The sequence below is a fragment of the Rutilus rutilus genome (assembly GCF_951802725.1).
Source record: "Rutilus rutilus genome assembly, chromosome: 6".
In the NCBI taxonomy this organism is placed as follows: domain Eukaryota; kingdom Metazoa; phylum Chordata; class Actinopteri; order Cypriniformes; family Leuciscidae; genus Rutilus; species Rutilus rutilus.
The window spans coordinates 20,789,404-20,809,813 of NC_140214.1; the positions used below are offsets into that span (position 1 = coordinate 20,789,404).

The 20,410-nt window shown below is 39.2% G+C and overlaps 2 protein-coding genes across 2 annotated transcripts in view; one reads left to right on the forward strand and one right to left on the reverse strand.

Moving 5' to 3' along the window:
* The first annotated feature begins 475 nt into the window (after nucleotides 1-475).
* urod (uroporphyrinogen decarboxylase) lies at nucleotides 476-10,828 on the forward strand. Its single transcript, XM_084411145.1, has 10 exons — nucleotides 476-645; nucleotides 1,529-1,641; nucleotides 1,740-1,819; nucleotides 1,907-1,969; nucleotides 2,048-2,245; nucleotides 2,347-2,508; nucleotides 2,627-2,764; nucleotides 7,725-7,825; nucleotides 9,075-9,141; nucleotides 9,524-10,828. Exons 1-10 carry the CDS (start codon nucleotides 623-625, stop codon nucleotides 9,686-9,688), a joined length of 1,110 nt encoding a protein of 369 aa, XP_084267271.1. The 5' UTR covers nucleotides 476-622; the 3' UTR covers nucleotides 9,689-10,828.
* Nucleotides 10,829-14,442: 3,614 nt separating this feature from the next.
* zswim5 (zinc finger, SWIM-type containing 5) overlaps nucleotides 14,443-20,410 on the reverse strand; it is a 44,812-nt gene continuing 38,844 nt past the window's right edge. Inside the window, exons 11-14 of the mRNA XM_084411110.1 lie at nucleotides 19,518-19,675; nucleotides 19,245-19,408; nucleotides 18,337-18,418; nucleotides 14,443-18,015 (exon numbers count right to left, since the gene is read on the reverse strand). Coding sequence (XP_084267236.1) covers nucleotides 17,153-18,015; nucleotides 18,337-18,418; nucleotides 19,245-19,408; nucleotides 19,518-19,675 — 1,267 coding nt within the window. The 3' untranslated portion in view covers nucleotides 14,443-17,152. The remainder of the gene's footprint in view (nucleotides 18,016-18,336; nucleotides 18,419-19,244; nucleotides 19,409-19,517; nucleotides 19,676-20,410) is intronic.

The window sequence follows — 20,410 nt, forward strand, 5'->3', positions numbered from 1 at the left end:
GGATATTACCTTGAAAAGAAGTGTAGGCTACAGTAGGCTTTACTGTTTTAATACTCTGATAGTCATCCTCTTTAAAGGGAAAGTTCACTCAAAAATACAAATTCTATCATGATTTACTCACCCTTATGTTGTCCCAAAGCTGTATACAAATTCTATCATGATTTACTCACCCTTATGTTGTCCCAAAGCTGTATGAGTTTCTTTGTTCTGTTGAACACAAAATAAGATATTTTGAAGATTGTTGGTAACCAAACAGTTGATGGTAGCCATTGACGTCCATATAGGAAAAATAATTATTATGGAAGTCAGTGGCTACTGTCAATTGTGTGGTTACCAACATTCTTCCAAATTTTATTTCAACAGAACAAAGAAACTCATATAGGTTTGGAACCGCATAGGGGTGAGTAAACCATAATTTTTGTGTAAACTATTCCTTTAAGTCACATCCCCTCTTAAGTCCTGCCTACTTATGGTCAGGTGACGATTTCAAGATGGCCGCGCCCTTCAGTTTGGAGGCGTGACGTACCTGGACGTTATTCATTTTGTCACAACACTGTCTAACGTAAAACTTCTTGTCACGCATGCTGAAATTCATTGAAGCTCTTCGTTGAAGCCGGTAATAATGGACAAGGACAGTCTGATTCTGTAAGTTAATGATGAATGAATGCTGATTGGAGTAGTTGGATGATTATATGTATTGTTATAGGACCAGAGCTCACTGACATGATGAAATAACATTTAAGTTAATAATGATTCACATCCGTCCTGTTACAAAACCAGAAGACGTTTTTACAGGGCTTCAAGAAGTAGCTACTGTCAGAGAAGTTGCATGTTAAGCAGTTTCGTTTTGAAAACATATTTTCTTGATATGTGGAAAATTTGTACAGTTCAAAGTGTCAAACATTAAAGTAAAAATAACCAATATTAATGGCACTCCGAAATGTCGTTCTTTAAATCACAATAGAGGAATAATAAAGTGAATAATGCTCAAACAGCATTTTATGACTATTGAATATGCAATAATTAATAGTTATAGAGGGTATTATTATCAAATCATTAATATTTAATGAATTCTTTTGTTCATTCACACTCTACTGTCTTCTTTATGTTATTAGTTTATGAAGTTATTATTATCACACGGTTACTTTCTATTGATCAAAGATACAAAAACATGAAGCAGCAGCTATGTAAAGGTAGGCTATTTAATGTCCCTTTTAACCAATTTAATGTGCCCTTGCTGAATTACATTTTTAACGGTAGTGTATATCTGCAAGACTCTGTAATGTGGATGACAGGGTGTGTTTTGTGCAGCACAAATGCTTATCAATCTGTGAAGAATTAGGAAACCGTTAGGCCCCTGATCTCAGAAGCCCTTATCTACTCTGTTCACTTGCTGCTTAAAACATCTGTGAAACGTGATCATCAGGACCTGAGGGAGGGGACTCAAACGATACATGAATTCAGATTTGAAGATTTGAACAAAAGTAATGTTGTGAATATATTTTGTTTCTGCTGTTTTCCATCCCAGCCCCAAAAGCTTTCCAGAGCTGAAGAATGACACATTCCTAAGAGCTGCGCGAGGAGAGGAGATTGAGCACATTCCAGTGTGGTGTATGAGACAGGCAGGCCGCTATCTGCCAGGTATGTATCAGTCTTAGGTGCTGATGAGCACCTCCAGTGCTACATGCTGTCATTTCTCATGAAGTTATTCTTTTCATCCTTTATTATCTGTTTTACAGAGTTCAGGGAATTAAGGGCAGTGAAAGATTTTTTTGAGACGTGCCGTTCCCCTGAAGATTGCTGTGAGCTTACACTACAGGTTAACACCACTGAGCACCTTCTTACCTGCTTCCTTCTTATATGTGTAGCATATTGAGTTTTAACACTCTCAATTATCTGTTTTCAGCCGCTCCGACGATTCCCATTTGATGCTGCTATCATCTTCTCTGACATCTTGGTGGTCCCTCAGGTCATTGACACATAATTTGACCTCTAACTTACCAACATTGCGTGCATGTCTTTTCATATTTGAAATGTGTATGAGCAGGCCATGGGAATGGAGGTTCAGATGAGTCCAGGTAAAGGCCCCACATTCCCAGAACCACTGAAGGAGCCTGAAGATCTGCAGAGACTTAAGACTAAAGTGGACGTGTCGTCTGACCTCGACTACGTTTTTAAAGCCATTACACTGACGCGACACAAAATAGAGGGAAAAGTTCCTCTCATTGGCTTCACTGGAGCTCCGGTGAGAAAAACAAGCAACGATCCTCACATAACTAGAGATACTGCTTTAAAAAGAGCACAATGGCCTCAATCGTCATCTGTTCTGTCTTTTATGAATGCCAGTGGACTCTAATGTCCTACATGATTGAAGGAGGAGGCTCTGTGACACACTCGAAGGCTAAACGCTGGCTCTACAGGTACCCAGAGGCCAGCCACAAACTACTGAGCCAGCTAACAGATGTCATCGTGGAGTATCTTCTTGGGCAGGTGAAAGCTGGAGCTCAGGTGAGAGAAAGAGTGAGATGATGTGAAGGAGGGGAACCATTTAAAATTCTGTAGCACTATTTTGTTTTTACAGACAGAATGTATTTTAAACAGCTGTCACTAAATGTCTTTCCTTTAGGCTCTGCAGGTTTTCGAGTCTCATGCTGGTTGTTTGGGCCCAGTGGAGTTTAAGGAGTTTTCTCTGCCATATCTGAGAGACATTGCTCGCCGTGTTAAGGACAAGATCAAAGAATCTGGTTTAGACAATGTGCCCATGGTGAGTAGAGTTTATCTTTTGAGCTTGAGTTCTGTATTTAGTTTATACTAAGATTTGTTTTTTTTATTAACTTTTATTAACTTTATTACCGTCTTTCTCCACTCTTGCAAATATTTTAGTAACGCATTATAATAACTTTTAACTAATAAGTAGCTGATGTCTTTCAAAAAAGGAAAACAACAACATCCCAAGAAGTTAGTACCATGAGAAGTGCTGCAATGCCATTTTTTCGAGCGAAATTAATAGTGAAAGAAGAAGGTATTATTATTTAAATTATATTATTATACAATAACAGTGGTTAATGTTCATTTAAATTGTTACCTACCATAACATTTTTGTTTTTGAAAGAAGTTTCTTAGGGTAGGTTCACACAGAATGTGTTTTTCCTATTAAAAACGTGAGACGCAGTTCAGTGGAACAAAAAAGGTCTAGAGATACGTTTTTTTAAAAACTTCTTTTAACTCGAGCCCCGCGTTTTTAGATTGCCTCATTATGCGTGAGATGCTGCAAAAGACGCGAGCGCACGGCAAATATTGAAAAAGAACGTAAATACTTGTGGGTCTCGACTGGACCATAGTAGCACAGTCAAATGTGTTTTTCCATTCCACTGGGCCATTTTCTCATTATTTTTAAATGTAAACAATGCACATGTGCCAGACAGACTGATAAACATGTGCTAGACAGACTTATTTTACCGTTGCACTCGCGTCTTTTGCAGCGTCTCGTGCATGACACTTAAAGGTTGTATCAGCGATTTCAGGCCCAAACATAAATGATCACATTCATCTAATCTTTCCTAACGATCCGCTAACTGCCCGCCCCATAAGCATGCCGTCAAAAAAACGCGTCTCTGTAGGCAGCCTAGGCTCTGAGATCTGCACACAAAGACGGCATGCTTATAGAGCTGGGCTGCGTTCAGCCCCGACAAAACGTTGCACAACGTTTTTTAAACAGAAACAGTGATGCGTTGAACACACTGTTCTGATGACGCAAGAGTTGCAACTATGGCAGCTGAGAAGGCCATTCTTTGTGTTCTTTGTGAAGAATTTTCTGAGCCTGATGAAGTCGGTATAAATATGTATTTGATACTACAAAATATGCCCGATGTTACAGTTACTGCACTTGCCGCCCAGAACAAAAGAGAACATCCCAATCGAGTAAAGGGATTGCTGAAACTGAAATGGAAACAAACATCTTTCCTAATTCAGACTAAAACACATCTATTTAGCCTCACATACTGACTTTATTTGTAGGTCACACTGTTTTAATACCCTGTATTTTCTTTCTCATTTTTAGGAAAAGCACTTAATTACCATTGTTTATTTCTATACCAATACACTTGTAATGAAGCTAAAAATATAAACAACTACATCATTATGTTGATATCCTATATTTTTTACAATAAAACTTTCGACATATATGTCTTCTAATATCCTCAGTTGTTGCGCATACCGAGCTGCATCGAACACATTTGTAAATTACTTTCCTTGAACCCATTGTGCGAGTTCAGTTTAATACCACGTGCTTTATATACATGTTGCTGCTGATTGGACTGCAGTTCTGACACACCCACCAAACAAGAGAAAACGTATCTCAAACCCCGTTGCACACCGGTGCACGCCGTTTCCAGGAAACATGACGTTCAACCCGGAAACCGTAGCAAAACGTTGCGGACCGTTTTGAACTTGAACGTGCCCCTGGTAAGTCCCGCCCCTTCCGTAAAACCCGCTGGACCTCTAGGTTGAAAAATCGTCAATGCAAGTGAATGGGAGAAAATAATTATTTTCTGGTCCCGTTTGAATTGTGCCATGAATGTGAACATATGTTGTCTGTGAATTTTTTATATAATCTTTCATGTTACGAGTTTGACAGTATATGGTATGATTCTTCGGCTAGCAGTTGTGGAGAAGACATAACGAGAAAGACTACATGTCGCCTATGTGACGTCACCCCATAAAGTTGACTTACCCGTGGTTTTCGCCAACCTCAACGATTTTGTCCTCTCCCTGAAAGAAGGCGGTGAAGTGCACCAAAGACACAGTCATGTTTAGCGGGATCCGTGAGCTAGTGTCCGTGTGCGAATGGTGGTGACGTTTCAAACGCGTCGAAAGCAGCGAAGAGTTGTAGTCCACAAAGTGCTCTCACACAAAGTCTAACCGTATCAAACTTCTACCCGCTAAATTGTAGCATTCTTCACACGAAAGATTATATAAAAAATTCACAGACAACATATGTTCACATTCATGGCACAATTCAAACGGGACCAGGAAATAATTATTTTCTCCCATTCACTTGCATTGACGATTTTTCAACCTAGAGGTCCAGCGGGGTTAGCGAAGGGGGCGGGACTTACCAGCTCTATGGGGCGGGCAGCTAGCGGATCGTTAGGAAAGATTAGATGAATGTGATCATTTATGTTTGGGCCTGAAATCGCTGATACAACCTTTAAAGGTGCATTGTGTAACATTTAGGAAGATCTGTTGACAGAAATACAATATCATATACATAACAATGTTTTCAGTAGTGTTTAAAGAATTTACTTAATTAACTGTTATGTTTTTATTACCTAAGGGTACGTTTACACGACAACGATGTGCTTAAACCGAGAAGCTTTTCCTTCGAGTTTTCTACGTACAGATGACACCATTGTCAAAACGATCCCCATTCACACAGATTCGCGAAAACGACTAAAAACCCTGTATTCTGTGGCCAGGCCATTAGATGGCGATGAAACACTAGGCTGAACACGTTATACGCATGTGCATGATGTCATCATCTTCAGAGATTTGCGTTTTTGTTTACACGGAGGCCGGTTTCAAAAACGTGCACTTTGAAACCCGTTTTTAAAAGTTTGCGTTTTCAGGCACCCAAAACCGTGTTGTCATGTAAACGAAACAGCCAAACCGCATAAAAAGTTTTACGTTTTTAGTTGAAAGCGGTGTCATGTAAACAGCCCCTTTCTATCCATTTCTATCTCCATACACCGCGGGTCCCCTTACATTGAAATGCACTGACATGTTTCTACAGTAGCCCTAAACGGACAAATGCGGTACGTCACTATGTTGTTCTTTGTGCAAAGAAGCTAGCTAAAGTCAGTGAATAAAACACTGACACAATGATGAACAAGTAACAATAATATTCGTAATAACATATCGATTTACTGAATAATTAAGTAAACCTAATTTCTTAATTTATCTTTGTAAAGAAACCTCATTGCTTAACTGGCTACTCTCTGCTGTCTCAGACGCAGAGCCGGCCCTCCCTATACGCGAACTAAGCGACTGCTTAGGTCCCCGCTGCCACCACTAGGGGGCCCCCAAACTATGGTCCGACCTTAGACCCTGACCGTGACCTGTAACTCGACGTACATTCACATCACATGTTAACGCAGCAATAGAGTTACTTACGGGACACTGCACTTATTCGCAATCACAAAAGTTTATTATTTGCATTTGCTTTAAAGCCTTGCCGGTTAAACATTTCATCTGTTTTTTTTTTTTTTTTTCTGAGCACACCAAGCGCGCGCACACTAAAAACCTGTCAAAGAGCGCCCGATTACTGGACTTTATCTAAAGTGCGTTTGATTGTGCAAATACTGTCAAATACACACTGGGTTTACATATAGTTGGTTATGTCTAAATTGAAAGTAATCAGTTGCATCTGTCACTTAGTTAGAAGCGGGACAGCAGCCTATAGTATACATGGATAGTTAAAGGGATAGTTCACCCAAAAATGAAAATTCTGTCATTATTTACTCACTCTCCATGTATCAATTTCTTTCTTCTGCTGAACACGAAAGAAGATATTTTGAAGAATGCGGGTAACCAAACAGTTGCTGGTCCCCATTGACTTCCATATAGGAAAAAATATATACTATGGAAATCAATGGGGTCCATCAACTGTTTGGTTACCCGCATTCGTCAAAATATCTTCTTTTGTGTTCAGCAGAAGAAAGAAATTGATACATGGAGAGTGAGTAAATGACAGAATTTTCATAATGTTAATACATTTATTATTGTTATCTTGTTACAAGTCCATATGATACCATATGATCTGTTCATTTTATGTATTATTTTTATTTCATCAAGTATGAAGTATATCAAGTATTTCATTTAATATTGTCCATTTTGTAATTATTATTTGTTTTTATATAAGAAGATACTGTTTATATAAAGTTATTTAGTTAATTGTTCTGCACATTTGCATGTTTTTTCTTTTGTTTTTTTGTTTTTTTTTACCAAAAGCAATTAAAGTGGTTAACTAGTTTACAGTAAATGCATTGTTTGCTGGTTTATTTAGTACACCGCATTGAGTATACCACTACCACCAAATTTAGACCTGGCCACTCTTGTGGGTTTGCTACTGTTACAATTTGAAACCATAGAAGGGTAAAAACATGACAGGCGGATACTGATGTAAGCAACACAGCTACAACTAATACAATTGATTATGTTTTGTAGTCTGTGAATAATCAAGCACAGACAATAGTCAGTCATATTGGTGGCACTATGGGCCCCCAAATAAAATTCTGCTTAGGGCCCCATAAAGGTTTGGGCGACTACATGTTTTCCTGTCGGCCACCGTAACTTCTCTTGGTTGCAATTCGCAACCTCACCACTAGATGCCGCTAAATACACAGTGCACCTTTAAGTAAAAATTGTGAAATATATTTACAATTTAAAATATATAAAATCACATAATGTTTATATATTTTAGAGTATATATTCATGTTTGAATGAATATTAAAATGATGTGTTAAGTGTTATGTAATGTTATTATATAGTGCAAAAAATCTTTTTTCTTTTTTTCAATGCATAGCACACTAATCCACACTTGTAATAACATCATTTGCCACTAGTTGTCAGTATCAGGTCAGGTTTTGTTACAGGTCCCAAAGAGAGTCTTCTTTCATGATCCATTGCGCCCTCTGTAACTTCTGTCTTTTCTGTGTCATTTGCAGATTGTTTTTGCTAAAGATGGTCATTATGGACTTGAGGACCTCTCCGAGTCTGGTTATGAAGTCGTGGGTCTCGACTGGACCATAGATCCGCGTTCAGCACGGTCAGTCACAGAGATGTGATGTTTTCTGATTCAAAAGTGTTCAGACTCTTAAGCAGTTCTCGCTTCAAGATCCTATACTGTAATTTTGTTCCTTGATGGTTTTATTTCAAAGCACTGAAACTCAAGTTTATATGGGTGTGAATGTTTTTTGGGTTTTTTTGGCCTCTTCTCAGACAGATTTGCCTCAGATTGATGGCAGTTTATTTGGTGACAATCTTTTTTTTTTTTTTTTTTAAGTTCTAAAGAACCAAAAGGGAAATGTCTTATAATGGCCCATTATAAGACATTTTTCCTTTTTGTTCTTTAGAACTTTAAAAAAAGATTGTCTTTCCCTATATGTATTCGCACCATCCATTCATTGTTTTTATAAGAATAAATAAGAACAAGACCTCCAGTCTTACAACATGATGCCACTACCACCTTCACAATGGAGCTGTGGGCAGTGTTATTAACATTTCACTTTGAGTTTTGGCTAAAAGCTTTTGGTCTTCATAAAACATCTCGCCATGAAATATTTTTCCACATTGCAAATGAATCTGTAATGGTTTTGGCCAAACTCCCCAAAAGTGCATCCAAACACAAGGATGCTTTTTTTCTTTTGGATAAAGAGCTCTTTACTCTTTAATGTTGAGATTTTCTTGTCTTGTTTTTTATATTAGTTGTTTTATGCTTCATATGAAGAGGTCAGTTGTAAGACAGTTGTGTCCTCATTACATTTGCATGCGTTTTTTTTTTTTTTTATCTGTATAAACTGAAACAGAACGCTTGAGTTTCTACACTTGTATAAATAGAATCACAGCCAACCAGATGTCAGTTTAAGATTTCTGATCTAGTAAAATTAAAAGCTTTGGTAGAGTCTGAATACTTCTGCAAGACAAGCAACTTATTCTCTGTTATTGCTGTTTCAATACATTTTCAAATAATAGTAGAGTCGCCTACAAATGGAAGTATGGGAATTATGTAGATACTATCCTAAAAAAAATCTAAACTGATCAAAGAATTCATTTTCCACAAAAGTATTAAGCAGCACAACTGTTTTCAACTGTTAATAATATGAAATTTTTCTTGAGCACCAAACCAGCATATTAGAATGATTTCTGAAGGATCATGTGACACTGAAGACTGAAGTAATGGCTACTAACAATACATATTTGCCATCATAGTAATGAATTCTTTCAAAACCCCAAAAAGTATTTTCAGCCCCAAACATTTGAATGGTAGTGTTTATAATCTTGTTTGTGTTTCTCAGTGTCAGGACTGGAGGAAAAGTTAGTTTGCAAGGCAACATGGATCCCTGCGCTCTGTATTCCACAAAGGTGAGGACATGAACGGCGCAAAAAACACAAAAGTCTAGGCTATATAGTGTTTTGTGTTTGAAAAGCAATGCTTCAGTTCTGGTTAGAGAGGCCATTTTGTTTTTTCAAATTGAGGCCCTGCTAGAAATATGAGCCTTAAGAACAGCTGTTTTCCACACAGAGCCATCTCTGGCTTTCATTGCTCATTCATTACAAGCATGGCTTTCATAGCATTGTCTTGATGCCTCCCAATTATATAAAAAAAAATTCCCACCATCATTTCAGAAGTTCTAGGGGTGTGACTGCCCAGCCTATTTGAAAAACATTAGCTCAAAGATTTTGACAGAGGATAAATTCTTATGTATGATATCCAACCTAAACACTTCTCTCTATTTGTGACCAGGAGCGCATATCAGAGATCGTGAAGAGGATGTTGGAGGGCTTTGGCACCAAGGGCTACATCGCTAATCTGGGTCATGGCCTGTACCCTGATATGGATCCAGAAAATGTGGGCGCGTTCGTGGAGGCCGTACACACCCACTCTCGCCAGCTCCTCAACCGCAAATAAGACGTTCCTCTCCTGTCAGAACACCTGAAGCCGATGAGAAACAACAACCGTTGGAGTTAAGCGCTCGCTGTAGCATCAGATAACACACTAGGATGAATCTCACAAAACCTGTCAAAAAAATCCATTTGTATTTTACTCTAAAATCAAAAGCGAAAAAGAATACAGCAATACCATAGTGTGGATTTTTTTTTTTTTTATGTATAACTGTATTGCAGTAAAACGAATCTTCAAGACAATGTAAAACTTCAAGCATTACAGTTATGAGAATTTGGGATAAAATATGCCTAGTTGTCATGAAAATAATGTCACAATGCAAAATATCTTAATTTTACTGAAATGTAGGCTTCGTTTTCTTTATGCAAAATCGTAATAATTTTTTTTTTGAATGATTTTGTGGTGAAGTGTGACCCAGATATTTCTTGACAGAGATTCGCATAAAAGGCTGGGCTTGACTCATTTCAATTATTATGTAGGGCGTCTTTCTATTTTACCTACATTTTATAATAGCTCCACACCAATCCATCCAATCTTTAATATAATTTTTTAGCTAGATTAATGTGCTTTCATCAGAGCTGATGGAGAATGTGGAATAAGTGAAGGAGGATGGAATCTGATTATGTCTGAAGTGCTGTATAGGTTTGTTGTTAATGCAGTGCCATAGTAACATCTGGGCTGAGACTGTCTTCACTGGAATAGTGACTGACACTAATGAACCACTAAGAATGTGTGTACATTTCAATGGACGTTTTATTTGAAGCGAAATAAAGAGTAATCCTCCTTTCAAGACAAACATCCCTCAGGGGAATTTCTCTGAGCTGAATGTCACATACCTAAATCATATGATTTTCTATTCCCTTTGTTTTGCAGGAGTGTTTCGGTGAGGGGTTTACCCCCTTGATCTATGATTACTGTCTCTCTTACTGCCTTTCGCATTTAGTAATAGAAATGTTAATCCCAGAGGATGTAATACCAAATGACGAATAAGCACAAATCCTTAAATCCAGTTGTTTTTGTTTTTGGGAAGGTGGGAGTGGGATTCCCCAGCAACACATCACATGACGTGTCGTACGCAAGATGTTTTTGAAGAACCCTGCACTTCAAAACAAGGATTTATTGGAATTAAACATGTTTTCAATCATGTTAGTGCTTTCTGAACCCCATTTGTGTGTATGAAAATGCATCATTTTGATACAGGATTTCAAATCCGTTATCGTTTTCGGTCAAAGTTGTTTACCGTCTGTTTTAAAAGCGACCACAGACTGTAAATTGAAACAACATGATGGCTGTTGTCCCACACTCACTTACGGTCATTTAGTTTGACATGGTGGCAGCTGCACCGCTGGTGTGCGTTGTTGTCAATGCAGGATAAGTCTGGCCTTGATTGTGTGTTAGGTGCTGTAAGCCCTGCTGAAAGAAGAAACGTCCTGTAATCAATTTGCTGATTAGTGTTGTTGGATTTTTAAGCCCCTGCCGGCTCGCCACTGGTGTGTCCATGGAGCACAGCTGTGATTGGGGGGCTGGGCCCGTTTCCTAGTGAGGCACAAGAACATACACACACGTGCACACACTTATTCTGTGATACCTCAAGGGGCTCCTGGCATTATTTTTAATTGCAACAATGAATCTATAAAAAAAAAAAAAAAAAAGCTGAATTCCCCAAGGCCTCCTTTAAGGTGCCACAAGGGGGATGAAAGTGGGGGTTTGGGCTCAATCTCTCAGCAAATCAGCAGGCCTGAAAATCCAATATGTTCCCGAAGACAGCAGGCTGTACATCATTTGTCAGGTCTTTGCTCTATCACTGCTTTATCAGATGGGAGGGTTTTGGGGGGGCTTGGCTCAAGATTGATTTGAAATTTTGGGGAAGAGAGATAGAGGTCTTCAAGTTGGTGTCAGTTCGGTGGAGTCACATCTTGTAAAATCGATTGGTTATTCTCACCATTCAGCGTGTATGCTCATTAATATTTAGTTTTTTCTTTGGGTTAGATTTAGTGTTGCGGTGGAGTTTGGCATTTGGTGGGGTTGGTGGTGGGGGCGGGTTAGGCGATTGTCAGCTGCTGGCCGGGCACTGCTGTCATATTTGACTGTAGAATTAGATATAGAATTTAATACCGCAGATGGAAGTATTAAAGACTTTTGTTTGGACATCTTACCTCCACTCCGGTATTGCAGGATCATACTACTCGTACGCAAGCGTGAGCCCGCCCACACGCTTTTCTGATTGGTTGTGCTTTGTGATTGTTTTGTAGCTAGAACACGTCGTGTCCAGTAAGGACACAGTATCCACAATAAGGTTGGGTTTGTAAACAGTTAATGCAATAGCTGACATAGAATAACAACAAACAATCCTTTGCTTTTATTTATCTTGGTTAATGTTAATGTCTAAATATATAAATGCACGTTCATAAAGAATTTAAGTTAAAGTTAAAGTAAGAAGTAAAAGCACAAACTTATGCACTTCTCTGAGCCATGCATCGTAATGGCGCTTTGTTCCCCCGTGAATCAGTGATTTGAGCAAATCGCTTGAGTGAGTGAATGATTCAATGACTAAAATTATCGTATCGTATCGTAACCTGCAAAATTGTTACTGAAAAATCCCACCACTATCACACAGACTGACAGTCTGTATGTAATGCGCAAACAGAAAGAAGTGGAGTGATACAATCAGAGAAAAGTCGGACTATATATTAGCGTTCAGTTAATCATATTCGAGGAACGCACTATTGCATTTTGATCTTTAATTCTGTTCATCTCAAAATGTTCTTCCATAATCCACTCCAGCTCTCCATTCCCCCTCAACCCACACCACCTCCCACCTCAAAAAAAAAGAAAAAAGTCCCAAGCTGCCCCACCCCTCCTCACCCAGTCTTCCGACACCCCAATTACAGAGGGATTCTGGGAAAATCAGAGCAGCAGAACAAAGCTCTGCAAATCAGCTCCCCGAAGAACACAATATGTGATTACGCTGACAGCAGAACCTGCCATGCAGGGTGCAAAGGACAAAGCTTCCTCTCACTGCACAAACCTGCCCAGAAGCACAACAGTTCTCAGAGTTGCCTGACAGGCTTGTGTGCTCCATGACTGCGTTTAGACGTCCTCTTTCTGACGATGGGTTGGGTTCTAATTAAAGAAAAGCCTCTGTAACATTGTTACTCGTACAAACAATGCTTGTTTTCCCCCACCAATCCCAACACCTACTCCTCGCTCCAAATATGACAGCCTCAGCCTGCGCTGGAAGCTCAGAACAAGGTGGGAAAGCCAATTACTCGTCTCTCTTTTTCCTGGCGTGTCACTTCTGTTAAATCACTGAGCTAAGGAAATGCCTTCTCTTTGCAGCGTGTCTAACAGAGCCAAACCCATCCATATTTCAGCCAGTAGCACAGCCATGCTTGACAAACACTTACTCAGTGGTCCTCACAGGAGCAGAGCGCTGCATCGGGTCCAAGACACAATGAAGAGCAGCAGCTGTGAGGGACCCTGATGGATGGTACAGTTTGTATAAGCAGGCCCAAAGAGCATTGTTCCTGTCGACTGCATCTCTAACACAGTCAATCACTCTGACACAAGGTTTTCCTGCAGTTTATTGTGGTTTTAGTCACAGAGTTTCTAAAGAGAGCTGGAGATATAGTCTGGACATCATGTGTCGAGGCATCAAGAATTTTTTTTTACAACTGCAGTGATTTTTCTGTGCGTTAAAGACCTGCAGACTAACATACACACCTAACCTAAAAAGCTGACAGAATAAACAAAAGCTTTTGTAAGCATTTAGTCTTTCTCTTCTGGATAAAAACATTGTCCCCTTCACATACACTATCACTCAATGGTTTGAGGTCAGTAAGATTAAGAAATTATAAAGTCTCAAGGCTGCATTTAATTGATCAATAAAACTGAAATATTTCTATTTTAATACAATTTAAAATGTAATTTATTCCCGTGATGGCAAAGCTGAATTTTCAGCATCACATGATCCTTCAGAAATCGTTTTAATATGCTGATTTGCTGCTCAAGAAACATTTCTTATTATCAATGTTGAAAACAGCTCTGCTGCGTAATATCCTTTGTGGAAGCTTTCAAAATTCCTTGAAGTTCAAAAGAACAACATTTGAATTTTGTTTTAAATGCCACTTTTACTTTCTTTTCAAACCATCAGTTGAGCACGAATGCAGTGGCTTTGGTCATCTCTAGATAACAAATGGACCCTTTTCACATTTCCGGGTTTCTTAGAAGCGGAAGCTGTCATAATTGGGTAAAATTCTATAGTGATGAACGGGAGACAACAGCAAACATTATTTTTGTATTCCTATTTGCTCCAATATCAAAATTAAAAATCCATTGTACCGGTTCCCGTATGCAGAGTGAAAAAAATAAGAGTGATCTCACACAGATTTCCTGCCAATGTAATAGAACACAAAACATAGCGTTAGAAATGTATATTACATTTTTTTTTTTTTTTTTTATGAAAACATGCAATGATTTGCAATGTTGATAACTGGAAATGCAGTCTATGAAAAAGGTCCATCACAATTTATTTGCAGCCCTGGTATTATTGCAAGAGTTTCATAATAAATTAAGCATCTACACATGACATTGTGGTATTTCTGGACCGTGACAAACTAAAGGCTACTGACTTTTTTTACCCCTCAAAATAAAAATCTCCGATATATCCCAAAAAAATAAATATAAAAATAAAACTTGCACTTCATAAGGAGCCAAAATTACAGTATCTGTATATCATGTTACATTGAAATAGGCAAAGACGTGTTTCACACTTTATTCATAGAAAAGCACTGAAATTCAACACAAATCATATAAAATGGTAGTAGCATTACATAAATAGTAATAAATTTTTGTTTATAGACATTAGCTCAAGAGGTTGCACAAACAAAAAGTGTTGATGAACTATACTTTTGTGGCAACAAATACTGGATACCTTTTTATAATTCAGTAGCACAAAGAGGCGACAAACACTTTCCCTTAAATTAAAACGAAACAAAAATCAAACAGTAGATGAACTAGTGAACAATCTCTACCAGCGATTATTTTTTTCCTTCTAAACTCTAGGGACAGATCAAAACACTGGTACAGTTAACACATACAGGACACTTAAGAGTATGGAAGAGAGAAATCAAAAGCCAGAGGAGGTTATTCTCTTTTTGAGATGCCATTGGACCAACTAGTTAGCTACAGAAAATGCTCGTTTTTTTAACCTTTTTCTTTTCTTTTTTTTTTTTTATATAGTTTTTCTTTTTTTTAATCAAACAGGCAGCACTATCATCATTCTGCAAATGTGTTGAAAAAAAAAAAAAAATTCCTAATCTGTGAGCTTCCTCTCAGGTCCATCCACTGAGCTCCCTGACAGAGCAGGTTGAGGAGCAAAGGCTGCATAATGTGACTAACACCTTGTGGTTTGAGTATGCCACAGCTGAGGCAACTAGTATGAAGTTTTAAACAAACTCTATGAACGAAAATAACCAAAAACTTAAACCAGCAAACTACTTAAATGAAAGTGACCAACCTTAACCAACAACATTTAGAAATCTCCTCAAGATTTAGCCATTAATGGAGCATCTATCAAGGTCTCAATTAGGCAATAGTAAGACAGGCCTTGTTGCCCTCAAAAAGCCCCGGTACAAGATAATCACGACCCTAAAGTACGTTGACCACGTCGAAGCGAAGGAGAATAGAATGCCAGACGCCCTTCTTCCTTGTTTGGGCCAGTTGAAGGTTTAGGTCCATTTTCTCTATGCTGTACTCCACTGACATTAGCAACACAATGTCCTGAAACACGTGCAGTGCTTTCAGAAGACTATAAGGCTTCAAAGTAAAGAGTTGTATGTAGATCAAAGGCAAAATCCATCCAAACTTGAAGCTCGTGCAGATTACTTTACTTACAGATACAAACGGTTGAATTTCGGGAGAGCGCCCCCACCCCCGAGCCAAACAAGGAGAAAAGTCGGAGGAGGATCAGGGGGGGAAGAGGGCAAATCATGAAGTGGTTCTGCATAGTCTGTTCATAAACGTTTGTCCTCTCCTTTCTTCTTATTCTTTACATGCTTCTTCTTGCAAAAAGGTATTACAAAAACAAAATAGGATACAAATAAAACAGTAAATCAGAAATGAACACAGGAGCACCTGAGAAATGTTTCTGAAGTCTTTCCTCTTACGGTCATCACATTCCCAGCCCAACAAATTCAAGTATCCGAAAAGAAAAACATACAGTCATCATAAATAATTATAACTTTACAATTTTTTGAATTGACACTTTCATATTTACAATATCTTAAATGCTTATGCTACTATTTTTTTCTGTTTTGTTTCTTTAAGTGATTCCCTGAGAACGGAGTTGAGCATATCTTTTCTTGTTTCCTCTCTTCTCGTTTTCCTTCAGATGGAAGCCGCAGAGTGCATTCTAAGTGTTCGGATCCACTGGGGCACTTGTGGAGGGCGGAGGTCATGGAATGTGGAAGATATTACAGTTTAAAGCCAGCTAATTTCTTATTCTGCCAATACAACCGTTTTTGTCAAATGCATCTATACAATTCACCTAATTTTTACACAGTAAGTAATTACGTATCCGAATGCGTCGTCGTGTAGGGGATGGAATTTAATGAAGTGCTAGTACATATATATTATTACTGCTACTCAATCTCACACAAGTCTTTTTGTTTCTGCTTCTGTTCTTGTTTTTCCACTGAGGTAACAGAGAAACATATATGGCTGATATTGATGGGTAAATATCTTGGTTTTGTTCAAATTCAGTAAGACCAGGAAACAGCATGGAAGGATTGAGCACACAGGTATTCTTTTAGGTCGTTGTCTTTCCTGCACTGAATTTTCGAACAGAGATTAAGATGAGCCGATAGTAACAAACACAGGAGAGAGGGGAGGGCTCATGTCTTGTGGCTCGCTTGAGTCGTGGTTGGGAGGTTCGACAGAGTTGCAGTTTAAGTTTGAGGTGATGTGATGTGCCTGTCTCACTCTTAAAATCAGGCCTTTTCCAGAGAGAGTTAAAGCTGATCCGTAAAATGCGATCGAGGTATGCTGAGAACACTGTATGCGAGTGTTTCAGGAATGACCGTTTTGATTTAAGTGTTCAAGCCCCTTTCCAAAACCAACCACACGCCTCCCCACGCTCAATTTACCACATAATCATTTGGTTTCTCTTTATGTGCCACTTTTACATTTTTATCACAATATCTTGATTAAACAAAATCAAGAATGTGCCAAAACAAAAACATAAATGGTCATAATTACAGTTGTTCTTCTCCCCTCCACAGGTTCGACCTGGTAGAATAACTTGGTGAACAAGAATTGTTCACAATAAAAAAAAAAACAAGACGAAACAGATCAAAACAAATGGATAAAATTTTAAAATTCACCAAAGATGACCAAAAAAGGAAGAATAAAATAATGCCTTAAATAAATGACGAATGAAAGAAGAAAGAGTTTCCCGCAGTCAGGCGAGGTTCAACCGAAACGTTCCCGTACCAACATCATGAGTTTCTTCTTGCCCTTATAGATTTGTTTGAGGTTGTCTATAAACTGGGCGAACTGAATGTGGCCATCTTGGGCCAATAGGAAGGTCTCGCGTGCCTTACTGAGAAACTCAATGAACTCTCCATAGTGGCGCGGGCTGATGTGCGTGAGGCGGGAGTGGGTGGTGTTGATGTAGGCGCTGATGGTGGCGTCCAGTAGCTGTCTCAAAGGGGCTTTGTCAGTGCTCATAAGCTTGCCCGAGTTACGTCTGCCAGGAATGCCGGCCAGGCCGGGGGCCGTCATGGTGCAGCGCCGCAGAATGTCCGAGAGCACCGTGGCGCAATGAACGCTTTTAACCACCAGGGGTATGATGGCGGCCAGCTCGTTCTTGCCCAGCGAGTGGCTGAGAGCGCAAGCCCACAGCACGTCGTTGATGGCCGGATGCGTGTCTTGGTTGTAGGCCAGGTTCAAGTGGGTCATGGCGAGAGACGCCAGTTTGAAGGCTCGAAGGGGGTAGCCGCGGTGCTCCATGTAGCGGGCGATGGTGAAGAGCTGAGAGTAGGTCATGCCTGTGGAGGCAGCGTCGATGACTATCTGGTAAGCCGTCTCGAAGGCGATGTGGTCCTTCTCGCAAAGGGTGAGGGCGGACAGGGCACAGTTTTGGGGATCCTTCATGGCGCACTGTAGGGCCAGGGTGCGCGCGCAGCTGGCGAGTTCCTCCCGCTGCGGGTAGTCGAGGCTCAGGCGCAGAATGGTGTTGTGGGACATCACTGTGGCTGCCACTATGCTGGTTGCCTCGGTGGGGGTGAAGAGAGTGTACCAGCTTTGCAATATGCTGACCAATGCTCTTAACCCTGCAATGAGACAAAAGAACCAATCAGAACAGAGAAAACGTTTGCCTTGGTTCTACCTGCATTTAGAAACCACATGATAAACACATCATCATTTTCAGTGAAACGATTAGCTGATTTTGCATAGTACTGCAGTTTAAATACATTGCAACAACCTAGGTCTGTTCGTTCGATTTAGCCAAAATGGGACGGATAAGATTTCCGTCAGAATAAAGCATTTACATGACATTTTAAAAAGACAAAACTATTAAAGTGCATGTCAGTGTCTTGAATGAAATCCTTGTTAATTTAAACATCAAAATCAGAGTGTTGCTTGATACAGACCGACTTCAGTAGCACATGTGACTAGCCAGCGAACCATCTCCCTCCGCCTCCAGTTGAGTGTGGAAAGGGTCATCCTCATCACCTGCAGAGAAATATCATATCGCATTAGACACACAAAAGATGCAGAACAGTGTACTGGAACAAAAGTATATTTACATGTACATCAAAACACAACTACCAGAAATAAAACCAGCATATAAAACCAGACTATAAAAGAAAACAGTCTTTACGAAACTGTTCAAAAGCTTGGGGTCAGTACGAATTTTTTTTAAAGAAATTAACACTTCAACAAGGTTAGATTAAATTGATCAAAAGTGACAGTAAAGACATGCATGTTACAAAAGATTTCTATTATTTCATATAAATGCTGTTCTTTTGACCTTTTTAATTTATCAAAGAATACTGAATGTTTTTTTGTTTGTTTTTTTAATTTTCACAAAAATAGCAGCACAGCTGTTTTCAACATTGATAATAATAGGAAATATTTTTTGAGCAGCAAATCATCATATTAGAATGATTTCTGAAGGATCATATAACACTGAAACTTTGCCATGTCAGGAATAAATTACATTTTAAAATATGTAATACCTTTTCACAATATTATTTTTTAAATGCAGCTTTGGTGAGCATAATTACCAACCACCAATTTTTTGAATGACAGTGCACATAATATGCTTCATAATATCTCGTGTAAACATCAGAAAAGGGTCAAAAACGTTTTATGTACAGAGAGAAATTGAAGGTAATGGGGAAAAAAACAACTATGTGGGCTCATTGGGTGTCCAATAAAATAATGTTTTAGGATGACTTTACATGTTGGCATAGTTGGTCTAAGTTTAAGAATGTAATCAGACTCAATAATGAACAAAATCAAACCAGACATCACATAAGGATCCATTTAGATTTACCTGGAGGCCGAGCTCCAGCGCTACATTGAGCAGAGTGATGTCAGGAGGGTTATCTGCCGGAGTGGCAATCTTGAATGCATCCTGAGCCAATTTGAAGATGAGGGAAGAGGAGTGGATGTGCTTCTGAATGGCCTCCAAAACAGTCCGCAATCTCAACATGTCACCTAAGACACAAAACAGACTTCTCTTAGCTAAACATGGGCACAGCACATAAAAGTTTGTTTAAAGTGAACCTCACGTGACTCGTCGTAAGAGATCGTGTGTAGCACTCACCCTTAGCGGCAGTAAGCATGGTGGAGGCTAGTTCACACTGCTGAGACTCCAGATGGCCCAACGTGAACCAGCGTGGGTATCTGCTGGGCACTATGGAGATGCCGTGGTGAGGGTGCCCTACGTCACCTGAGGGAGCCGTGGACTCCAGCACTGGAAGCCTGCAGTAAACATGTTTATACTGGATTATTCACACATATAAGACTCTAGTTATTCACATAGCCTACAACAAGACCAATATATAAGCTCAACAACCTTTTTTCATCAATTTTCTGTTGCGATTCACTGATTTCTACAGCCTTGTACTCTGTATTCTGATAATCATGTCTGAGTAAACCGAGTGCTACTTCCACACATACCAGTACTCATGTTTCTGCTAGCTCTGTCTGAATGCAAGTAATTAGAAATAGCGCTCTATGCTCTGCTACTCCTGTCTGCGTGAACACTACACTAGCTCAGACTCACAGAAGGTGTGCAGAGGGAGCAGTGCTATTGATTGTGTATAAGTGAGGATTGTGATGAGCTAGACTCAGATAATGATGCCTTGGTGCAGATATACAGTAATAAGGTCCCATAAAGACTTTATATGGCTGGAGCTAGAGTGTAAGTCACACAAAATGTGGAGATTCAATCTAATTTAAGGAACTGTGCTCGATAATTAAAGGTGAAAACAATGCACGCATTTAAAATGCACATTAAAAACATGAGAAAAACATTCTTTGGCAAGTTGCAGCATGATTGTGTTGACTACATTTGCTACTTGGAGGAGGGACATTCTCGTCCTAGAACTGGACAAAATGATAGGACAAAAATCTGTGTAATTAAGGATGAGTCGTCAATATTTCTAGTCTGTTCTCCCACAAGAGAAAGACTGTATGGTCGCCTGCAAAAAAGCA